At 44.0% G+C, this 11,188-nt stretch overlaps 2 protein-coding genes across 2 annotated transcripts; one reads left to right on the top strand and one right to left on the bottom strand.

Moving 5' to 3' along the window:
* Nucleotides 1-5,043: 5,043 nt before the first annotated feature.
* Nucleotides 5,044-7,569, bottom strand: LOC123637104 (serine/threonine-protein kinase 3-like). The gene is made up of 2 exons (XM_045549946.1): nucleotides 5,903-7,569; nucleotides 5,044-5,068 (listed from the first exon to the last, which is right to left on the bottom strand). The coding sequence occupies exon 1, from the start codon at nucleotides 7,418-7,420 to the stop codon at nucleotides 5,903-5,905; it is 1,518 nt and encodes a 505-aa protein (XP_045405902.1). The 5' UTR covers nucleotides 7,421-7,569; the 3' UTR covers nucleotides 5,044-5,068.
* LOC123637444 (diphthine methyltransferase-like) lies at nucleotides 7,419-9,254 on the top strand. The gene is made up of 2 exons (XM_045550627.1): nucleotides 7,419-7,455; nucleotides 8,527-9,254. Exons 1-2 carry the CDS (start codon nucleotides 7,419-7,421, stop codon nucleotides 9,252-9,254), a joined length of 765 nt encoding a protein of 254 aa, XP_045406583.1.
* Nucleotides 9,255-11,188: the final 1,934 nt, after the last annotated feature.

Genomic DNA, 11,188 nt, shown 5'->3' with positions numbered 1-11,188 from the left:
TGGCGATTCCTTCTGCAGACCAATCGAAGGCTAGGCCAAAGTAACTCGATCTTTCCAAGAGGTGTGTGGCACAACTTTTGAAAGAACCGCTAGTTGGAGAACTATTTCTAATCTTTCCGTAGCACTTTTCACCGCAATTATCATAAGGTTGGTCTCTGCATCCTTAAGCGTATTAGAGTTTTCACAGACGAAAGCAGGCTGAGGCCCAGTAACTTGGCATTCCCAGTAGTTGGTCCTAGAGGCTACAAAGAAAGTGTTCTTTTAAGTATTATTCCACTGTGGTTTCACCATTATTTTCAGAACACGAGCAGGATTCTCGCATTAGCATAAGAATGCTGCCTGGTAGTGAGATTTTTGGGTGGGGTGTAAATGCGGGGCTTCAGTCAGCCCTGCCTTTGATTTGTTTAACCCAGAGTTCGTAAGTGCATATTTGCGTGAGATGGGAAAAGTGTGGATCGTGGATCCGATTTCATCCTGACACTTTTGAAATCACCAGTATGTTGGTAATTATTTGCCAATGCCATAGCGTTTTGCACCGTAATAGTCAGGAGGTCGGTCTCTGCATCCTTAAGCCTATGATGCTTTTCCCAGAGAAACCCCTGCTGAGGCCCAGGTAACTTGCGGTTTCCCTTAGCTAGCACCGGAGCCTTGGAAGATAGGATTGTTTTCAGTATTATTTCACCATCATTTGACCACTGTTTCAAGCACGGGAGCCCTTTTCAACCGTTAGCGTAAGAATCCTTCTTTGGAGATGAGATATTTTTCTGGGGTGGCAAGTGCAGGGCCTCTGTCAGTCCTGGGTTTGCTGGACTAGCGCCAGACATGAGAAGTGCGCCTTTGTGGGACAGGTGAATAGTGCGGATCCTGTTTCAGTCTAAAGACTGAAACAGGATCCGCACTTTTCACCGTTCCTTTCAGAATCATTTGATTCATCAGCTAGGAATGGCGATTCCTTCTCAAGACCAATCGAAGGCTAGGCCAAAGTGACTCGATCTTTCCAAGAGGTGTGTGGGAGAACTTTTGAAAGAACCGCTTGGTGGAGGACTATTTGGTATTTTTCCGTAGTACTTTTCACTGTAATTGTCATAAGGTTGGTCTCAGCATCCGTAAGCGTATTAGAGTTTTCACAGACGAAACAGGCTGAGGCCCAGTAAACTTGGCATTTTCAATAGTTGGTCCTAGAGACTACAAAGAAAGTGTTCTTTTAAGTATTATTCCACTGTGGTTTCACCATTATTTTCAGAACCGGAGCAGGGTTCTGGCATTACCATAAGAATCCTGCCTGGAAGTTGAGATTTCTGGGTGGGTTGTAAGTGCGGGGCTTCTGTCAGCCCTGCCTTTGATTTGTTTACCCCAGAGTTGGTAAGTGCATATTTGCGTGAGATGGGAAAAGTGTGGATCGTGGATCCGATGTCATCCTGACACTTTTGAAATCACCAGTATGTTGGTAATTATTTGCCAATGCCATAGCGTTTTGCACCGTAGTAGTCCAGAGGTCCGTCTCTGCATCCTGAAGCCTATGATGCTTTTCGCAGAGAATCCCCTGCTGAGGCCCATGTAACTTGCTATTTACCATAGCTGGCACCGGAACCTTGGAAGATAGGATTGTTTTCAGTATTATATCACCATCCTTTCACCACTGTTTCCGGTACTGGAGCCCTTTTCAACTGTTAGGGTAAGAATCCTTCTTTGGAGATGAGATATTTTCCTGGGGTTTCAAGTGCAGGGCCTCTGTCAGTCCTGGGTTTGCTGGACTAGCGCCAAACATGAGAAGTTCGCCTTTGTGGGACAGGTGAATAGTTCGGATCCTGTTTCAGTCTAAAGACTGAAACAGGATCCGCACTTTTCACCGTTCCTTTCAGAATCATTTGATTCATCAGCTAGGAATTACGATTCCTTCTGCAGACCAATCGAAGGAAGGCTAAAGTGACTTGATCTTTCCAAGAGGTGTGTGGCACAACTTTTGAAACAACTGCTAGGTGGAGGACTATTTGGAATTTTTCTGTAGCACTTTCCACCGTAAGTATCATAAGGTTGGTCTCTGCATCCTTAAGTGTATTAGAGTTTTCACAGACGAAAGCAGGCTGAGGCCCAGTAACGTGGCATTCCCAGTAGTTGGTCCTAGAGGCTACAAAGAAAGTGTTCTTTTAAGTATTATTCCACTGTGGTTTCACCATTATTTTCAGAACCCGAGCAGGATTCTCGCATTAGCATAAGAATGCTGCCTGGTAGTGAGATTTTTGGGTGGGGTGTAAGTGCGGGGCTTCTGTCAGCCCTGCCTTTGATTTGTTTAACCCAGAGTTGGTAAGTGCATATTTGCGTGAGATGGGAAAAGTGTGGATCGTGCTTCAGATTTCATCCTGACACTTTTGAAATCACCAGTGTGTTGGTAATTATTTGCCATTGCCATAGCGTTTTGCACCGTAATAGTCATGAGGTCGGTCTCTGCATCCTGAAGCCTATGATGCTTTTCACAGAGAAACCACTTCTGAGGCCCAGGTAACTTGCTATTTCCCATAGCTGGCACTGGAGCCTTGGAAGATAGGATTGTTTTCAGTGTTATTTCATGATCCTTTCACCACTGTTTCAAGCACGGGAGCCCTTTTCAACCGTTTCCGTAAGAATCCTTCTTTGGAGATGAGATATTTTTCTGGGGTGGCAAGTGCAGGGCCTCTGTCAGTCCCGGGTTTGTTGGACTAGCGCCAGACATGAGAAGTGCACCTTTGTGGGACAGGTGAATAGTGCGGATCCTGTTTCAGTCTAAAGACTGAAACAGGATCCGCACTTTTCACCGTTCCTTTCAGAATCATTTCATTCATCAGCTAGGAATGGCGATTCCTTCTCCAGACCAATCGAAGTCTAGGCCAAAGTAACTCGAACTTTCCAAGAGGTGTGTGGCACAACTTATGAAAGACCCGCTAGGTGGAGTACTATTCGGTATTTTTCCGTTGCACTTTTCACCGTAATTATCATAAGGTTGGTCTCTGCATCCTTAAGCATAGGAGAGTTTTCACAGACGAAAGCAGGCTGAGGCCCAGTAAACTTGGCATTCCCAATAGTTGGTCCTAGAAACTACAAAGAAAGTGTTCTTTTAAGTATTATTCCACTGTGGTTTCACCATTATTTTCAGAACCCAAGCAGGGTGCTCGCATTAGCATAAGAATGCTGCCTGGTAGTGAGATTTCTGGGTGGGGTGTAAGTGCAGGGCTTCTGTCAGCCCTGCCTTTGATTTGTTTACCTCCAGAGTTGGTAAGTCCATATTTCCGTGAGGTGGGAAAAGTGTGGATCGTGCTTCAGATTTCATCCTGACACTTTTGAAATCCCCAGTGTTTTGGTAATTATTGGCCATTGACAGAGCTTTTTGCACCGTAATAGTCATGAGGTCGGTCTCTGCATCCTGAAGCCTATGATGCTTTTCGCAGAGAAACCCCTGCTGAGGCCCAGGTAACTTGCGGTTTCCCATAGCTGGCACCGGAGCCTTGGAAGATAGGATTGTTTTCAGTATTATTTCACCATCCTTTCACCACTGTTTCAAGCACAGGAGCGCTTTTCAACTGTTAATGTACGTGTCCTTCTTAGGAGATGAGATATTTTTCTGGGGTGGCAAGTGCAGGGCCTCTGTCAATCCTGGGTTTGCTGGACTAGCGCCACATATGAGAAGTGCGCCTTTGTGGGACAGGTGAATAGTGCGGATCCTGTTTCAGTCTCAAGACTGAAACAGGATCCGCACTTTTCACCGTTCCTTTCAGAATCATTTGATTCATCAGCTAGGAATGGCGATTACTTCTCAAGACCAATCGAAGGCTACGCCAAAGTGACTTGATCTTTCCAAGAGGTGTGTGGCAGAACTTTTGAAAGAACCGCTTGGTGGAGGACTACTTGGTATTTTTCCGTAGCACTTTTCACTGTAATTCTCATAAGGTTGGTCTCTGCATCCTTAAGCGTATTAGAGTTTTCACAGAGGAAAGCAGGCTGAGGCTCAGTAAACTTGGCATTTCCAATAGTTGGTCCTAGAGACTACAAAGAAAGTGTTCTTTAAAGTATTATTCCACTCTGGTTTCACCATTATTTTCAGAACCGGAGCAGGGTTCTCGCATTAGCATAAGAATCCTGCCTGGTAGTTGAGATTTCTGGGTGGGTTGTAAGTGCGGGGCTTCTGTCAGCCCTGCCTTTGATTTGTTTACCTCCAGAGTTGGTAAGTGCATATTTGTGTGAAATGGGAAAAGTGTGGATCGTGCTTTAGATTTCATCCTGACACTTTTGAAATCGCCAGTATGTTGGTAATTATTTGCCATTTCCATAGCGTTTTGCACCGTAATAGTCATGAGGTCGGTCTCTGCATCCTGAAGCCTATGATGCTTTTCGCAGAGAAACCGCTGCTGAGGCCCAGGTAACTTGCGGTTTCCCATAGCTGGCACCGGAGCCTTGGAAGATAGGATTGTTTTCAGTATTATTTCACCATCCGTTCAACATTGTTTCAAGCACGGGAGCCCTTTTCAACCGTTATCGTAAGAGTCCTTCTTTGGAGATGAGATATTTTACTGGGGTGGCAAGTGCAGGGCCTCTGTCAGTCCTGGGTTTGCTGGACTAGCGCCAGACATGAGAAGTGCGCCTTTGTGGTACAGGTGAATAGTGCGGATCCTGTTTCAGTCTAAAGACTGAAAGTCTAAGGGCTTTTTTTTTTTTTTTTATGCTTGGTGGCACAGTAAAATTTATTTCTCTTTATGATTTACACATAGTAATTAAACACACAAAAGAACAAACACTGTCAAGATGGCCGTATGTAGCTTAGGCAATGACTGGTCCCTGTTCAATCATACAAATGTTCATTCAGTGTCGAAATGAGTTTCTTTTTAATGATTTTAATCTTCTTTTTCAGTCTCCAAGGCTTGCACAGTTCAGTAAAAATGTTTTTGCTACTGTGTTGTCATCAGGCACATGATATTTACCGATTCCCAGAAAATAAATGAAATCAATCAACAAAAAAAGTCCTGTGATCATAAGGTACACTTTCATAGAAGCAAATTTGATGAGTTTATTACAGTTTGATTCAGTTTAGTTATCAGACCTACACACAAAACACAAAACAATATTAACAAATTATATTTGTATTAAGTTTTCATTTCTTTCAAAATATTTACCACACTTTTTTGTGCTAGAGTTCCATTGATTTCTTTGGTTTTAAACATTATAGCTCTGTTTGACCTAAATATATATATTTCTATTTGTACCAAACATCAAAAATCAAAAGATTAAACAAAATTTCCAAAGGTAAAAATGGAATTATTGCTTCAATATAAAAAGGCCAAGTCCATTGGAATACTACTGCCATTATTGCTTTGCTTCTATTGGAAAACTATCTTGGAAATCAAGGAACATACCCCGTATCTCCCTGCTTAAAGGATAATTTGGTTGTACATTATCATCTATTAATAAGACCGTACCTTCACCAAAGCTATCCTGATCTTATCCTTTAAAAACAAAACAAAGTGAAATAGCATAAATAAATAAGTTTACTTAAGGGGATACAATAAATATGCTACTACATAGGAATAAAGAATATTGTAACATAAAGCCCTTCAGTGCTGTACAATTAAACAATAGCTTTGGATTTTTAAGGTCTCTAAACACAGCCTTCATATTACGACCCAGTTTTATTTCTGTATACAGCTAACAGAAAAAGGGAATACATTTCTCATCATGTAAGAGTGAAAACAGAGTGGATATAATTATAAATTTAGCCTTTTGGGAATTTACTTGGGTATGTATCATCATCAGTTTTTGACCTTTGCCTAATGGTGGAGCATAAATCTTAGGGATTAAAAAAAGTCTTACTATTCCTTCCATTCTTAGTGTTTTCTTGTTCTCCAGAATAGCTAAACAAACAGAGAAGAAACTGAACTCAGAAGTTTTGCTGCCTTCTTTTCTTCGCATCCATTGCATCCAGAATGGGCTGTCTTTTCGCAGTGTATCTTTGACGAAGTTCCTCTATTTCTCGTTCCATCATAGGGTCCAGTGCTTTTAACCGCATCTGTAGTTCTTCTAAACTTAGATTTTTTAAAAAGTCAAAGTCTCCATCTTGAGGAACTTTCCAGTTATCAGGAAAAACATTTTTGGACATAGGAAAGGGTTCATGCATGTTCTGATTACAGTTTTCGTGACTCTTATTCTTGAAGTCCTGCTTATCAAAGTAGTCCATGAAAGACGGTCTTTGTACTTGTGGTGAAGTTGCATTTCTTTTCATAGTTCCATCTTCTTCTTCCTCATCCTCACTGTTTATAACCATGGTCCCCAAGTCAGATTCTAACATGGTGCTATTATGTTCAATCATGGTCTGTGCCCCTTCACTCATCGTGCTTGTGGCCCGCATTGTGCCCACACTCTCAGAACTAGTCTTCACCATGGTGTGGGAATCCAGCTCATCTTCATCCGAATTTTCTTCCTCCTCTTCCAATTCTCGCTGCTGTTCTTCATGTCTTTTAGCTTTGATTTCCATAGCTTCTGTAATCAGGTCTCTTAATATTGATACAGGTTTTGCATTCTTGATAAAAGGATGCTGTAAAAGTTGTGTTGCAGTAGCTCTCTGCTCAGGATTCTTCACTAAGCACTTTTTAACAAAATCGGTGAAATCATCAGACCAAAGTTCTGGCTTCCTGAATGTTGGTGGTGGATTTGTGGGAATCATAAAAATAGCCCTCATTGGATGTATATCAGCATAAGGAGGTTTTCCTTCAGCCATTTCTATAGAAGTAATACCAAGAGACCAGATGTCAGCCACACAGTTATACCATATTTCTTGAATTACCTCAGGAGTCTTCCAAAATGGAGTTCCTATCACAGTATTGCGTTTTGCCATTGTATCGGTTAACTGACCAGCTACTCCAAAATCTGCCAATTTTGCATGGCCTTCTGTATTGAGGAGAATATTTCCAGCTTTTATATCTCTGTGTATTTTTCTCATAAAGTGCAAGTATTCTAGTCCTTTCAATGTAGATTTAAGAATGGTTGCAATTTCGTCTTCCAGGAGTCCAGTGAAAAGAAATTCCAAGGATGCAGCTGTACAGCAGACTGTCTTGTTTCGTAATCTAATTATGTCCGAGACAGAGCCAGCTCCACAATACTCCATAACAATCCAGAGGTCTGTGTTCTTAAAGTAACTGCCATAGTACTTTACAACATATGGGCTGTCACATTGCTGCATTATGGAAATTTCTTTGATTATTTCCTGAAGATCTGACTCAACATGTACTTGTTTAATTGCGACAACTTGACCAGATTCCTTATGTATTGCTTTAAATACACATCCATAAGACCCTTCTCCAAGCTTCTCTAATACATCAAAAACTTCTTCCGGCTGCTTTGTCAAACTGTCTTCACTCAGCATTTTAAGCTTACTCTTAGGCGCCGGCGGCTGCTCCATGGCGGCCGGGGACAGAAAGAGGGACCTGATGGATGGCTAAGGCCCGAGGAAGGAAAGGAGCCGGGGCACCGGCCGGCTGAACTCGGGGAACCAGAGAGGGAAACTCCGGAGAGTCGGACCAACATTCCTGTAACTCCGCGGCGGATCTCCCTCCCCTTCAGTCTAAAGACTGAAACAGGATCCGCACTTTTCACCGTTCCTTTCAGAATCATTTGATTCATCAGCTAGGAATGGCGATTCCTTCTCCAGACCAATCGAAGGCTAAGCCAAAGTAACTCGATCTTTCCAAGAGGTGTGTGGCACAACTTTTGAAAGAACCGCTTGGTGGAGGACTATTTGCTATTTTTCCGTAGCACTTTTCACCGTAATTGTCATAAGGTTGGTCTCTGCATCCTTAAGCATACGAGAGTTTTCACAGACGAAACAGGCTGAGGCCCAGTAAACTTGGCATTTCCAATAGTTGGTCCTAGAGACTACAAAGAAAGTGTTCTTTTAAGTATTATTCCACTGTGGTTTCACCATTATTTTCAGAACCCGAGAAGGTTTCTCACATTAGCATAAGAATCCTGCCTGGTAGTTGAGATTTCTGGGTGGGGTGTAAGTGCGGGGCTTCTGTCAGCCCTGCATTTTATTTGTTTACCTCCAGAGTTGGTAAGTGCATATTTGCGTGAGATGGGAAAAGTGTGGATCGTGCTTCAGATTTCATCCTGTCACTTTTGAAATCACCAGTATGTTGGTAATCATTTGCCATTTCCATAGCATTTTGCACCGTAATAGTCATGAGGTCAGTCTCTGCATCCTGAATCCTATGATGCTTTTCGCAGAGAAACCTCTGCTGAGGCCCAGGTAACTTGCTGTTTCCCATAGCTGGCACCGGAGCCTTGGAAGATAGGATTGTTTTCAGTATTATTTCACCATCCTTTCACCACTGTTTCAAGAACGGGAGCCCTTTTCAACCATTAGCGTAAGAATCCTTCTTTGGAGATGAGATATTTTTCAGGGGTGGTAAGTACAGGGCCTCTGTCAGTCCTGGGTTTGTTGGACTAGCTGCAGACATGAGAAGTGCGCCTTTGTGTGGGAGGTGAATAGTGCGGATCCTGTTTCAGTCGTGTATTCAGGGGGGGACGATGGCCTTCTGAAGGGCTGGGACACCAGGGCACCCAGCGAGCCTGTGTTCAGCAGCGCGAGACACTGCATGGGCATGTGCAGCATCCAGAGCAGCCCCCACCGGGAGCACGTCCTGGCCACGGGCAGCTACGATGAGCACGTTCTGCTGTGGGACACTCGGGACATGAAGCAGCCGTGTGCAGACACACCTGTGCAGGGTCGGTTGTGGAGGCTCAGGTGGCACCCTGTCCACCAGCACCTGCTCCTGGCGGCCTGTATGCACAGCGGCTTTAAGATCCTCGACTGCCACAAGGCGATGGAGGAGAGGCAGGAAGCGACAGTCTTGGTGTCCCACGCGTTGCCCAACTCACTGGTGTATGGAGCCGACTGGTCCTGGCTTCTCGTGCGTTCTCCACAGCCCATCCCCTCGTGGTCCTGTCCTCAGAGCCACCCAGGAGCCAGAGCAGCAGACCTCAAGGTTGTAGGTGGGTTGCCAGCACCCTCTCTTGAACACATAGTGGATGACGACAGGGAGGCCCCTGCCAAACTCCACAGTGGCATCGAGCTACTCACAGAGAACAAGAGGAAGACTGGCATGGAACTGCACCCCAAAGCAGCCAAGCCCTGTGACCGAGACACGTACCCGGAAAGGGTGAACTCAGCTGTAAGCCTCCTGGCCACTTGCTCCTTCTATGACCATGCTCTCCACCTCTGGAAGTGGGGGTGACCTGGGCTCAAGATCATGAAGACCATTCCCAAAAGGAAACCAAGAGTGTGACTTTGTATGGGAACTGCCCATGGCTCGTTTGAGATTTGTCACTGCAATCCTGCAGGCGACTAGACCATCAGAACAGCCGCTGGCTCCCGCGTGGGGCCGGGGGTTGGACCGGGTGGTGCTGTCTGGCTGTGAGTGGGGAAGAGACTTGGTTTCAGAGAACAGACTTGTTAGTTTCTCAGGTAGATTTTGACTTTCAGCCCTTCATACATGTTCAAGCACCTACGTATATTAATTAAATGAAGTTTAAGAAGAAAAAAAAAAACCGATCGAAAGACTGAAACAGGATCCTCACTGTTCACCGTTCCTTTCAGAATCACTTGCTTCATCAGCTAGGAATGGCGATTCCTTCTCTAGACCAATCGAATGCTAGGCCAAGGTAACTCGATCTTTCCAAGAGGTGGGCGGCACAACTTTTGAAAGAACCGCTAGGTTGAGAACTATTTGATACTTTTTTGTAGCACTTTTCACCCTAATTGTCATAAGGTTGGTCTCCGCATCCTTAAGCATAGGATAGTTTTCACCGACAAAAGTATGCTGAGGACCAGTAAACGTGGCATTTCCAATACTTGGTACTAGAGCCTATAAAGAAAGTGTTCTTTTAAGTATTATTCCACTATGGTTTCACCCTTCTTTTCAGAACCAGAGCAAGTTTCACGCATTAGCATCAGAATCCTTCCTTGTAGTTCAGCTTTATGGACGGGGTGTAAGTGCGGGGCTTCTGTCAGCCCTGCATTTGATTTGATTATCTCCAGAGTTGGTAAGTGCGTATTTGTGGGAGACGTGAAAAGTGTGGATCGTGTTTCCGATTTTATCCTGACACTTTTGAAATAACCAGTATGTTGGTAATTATTTGCCATTTCCATAGCGTTTTTCACCGTCATAGTCATAAGGTTGGTCTCTGCATCCTTAAGCCTATGATGCTTTTGGCAGAGAAAACTCTACCGAGGCCCAGGTAACTTGGTCTTTCCCATACCTGGCACTAGAACCTTCGAAGATAAGACTGTTTTCAGTATTATTTCGCCATCCTTTCACCATTGTTTCAAGAACGGGAGCACTTTTCAAGCCTTCGCATAAGAATCCTCCTTTGGAGATGAGGTATTTTTCTGGGGTGGGAAGTGCGGGGCCTCTGTCAGTCCTGGCTTTGATTGGACTACCGCCAGACATGAGAAGTGCGCATTTGTGTGAGAGGTGAACAGTGCAGATCCTGTTTCAGTCTAAAGACTGAAACAGGATCTGCACTGTTCACCGTTCCTTTCAGAATCATTTGATTCATCAGCTGGGAATCGCGACTGGTTCTCCAGACCAATCTAAGGCTAGACCCCGGGAACTGGATTTTTCCAAGCGGTCTGTGGCAGAACTTTTGGAATAACCACTAGGTTGAGAATCATTTGCCGTTTTTTATACCACTCTTCACCATAATTGCCTTAAGGTTGGTCTTTGCATCCCTAAACCTAAGGAGGTTGCGCAGACAAAAGTATGCTGAGGCCCAGCTAACTTGGCATTTCCAATACTTGCTACTACAGCCTTTGAGGAAATCAGTCTCTTAAGTATTATTCCACCATCCTTTCACCACTATTTTAAGAACCTGAGCAGTTTTCACCCATTAGCATAAGAATCCCCCCATGTAGTTGAGATTTCTGTGTGGGATATAAGGGCAGGGACTCTGTCAGTCCTGGCTTTGATTTGATTATCTCCAGTGATGAGAAGTGCACATTTGTGTGAGACGTGAAAGTGCCGATCCTGTTTCAGATTTTGGCCCGACACTTTTGAAATAACCAGTATGTTGATGATCATTTTCCTTTTTTGATAGCATTTTTCACAATAATAGTGATAGGGTTGGTCTCTGCATCCTTCAGCCTATGGTGGTTTTCACGGAGAAAACT

Source organism: Lemur catta, chromosome 4, assembly GCF_020740605.2.
Source record: "Lemur catta isolate mLemCat1 chromosome 4, mLemCat1.pri, whole genome shotgun sequence".
NCBI lineage: Eukaryota > Metazoa > Chordata > Mammalia > Primates > Lemuridae > Lemur > Lemur catta.
Note: the sequence above shows the minus strand (reverse complement) of the source record. Positions and strands in the feature narration are given on the sequence as shown.

Coding starts and splice junctions, on each gene's coding strand:
- LOC123637444 (XM_045550627.1), top strand. CDS start 7,419: ATGGCGGCCGGGGACAGAAAGAGGGACCTGATGGATG. Junction 7,456..8,526: donor AAAGAGGGACCTGATGGATG/GCTAAGGCCCGA, acceptor ATCCTGTTTCAG/TCGTGTATTCAGGGGGGGAC.
- LOC123637104 (XM_045549946.1), bottom strand. CDS start 7,420: ATGGAGCAGCCGCCGGCGCCTAAGAGTAAGCTTAAAATGCTGAGTGAA.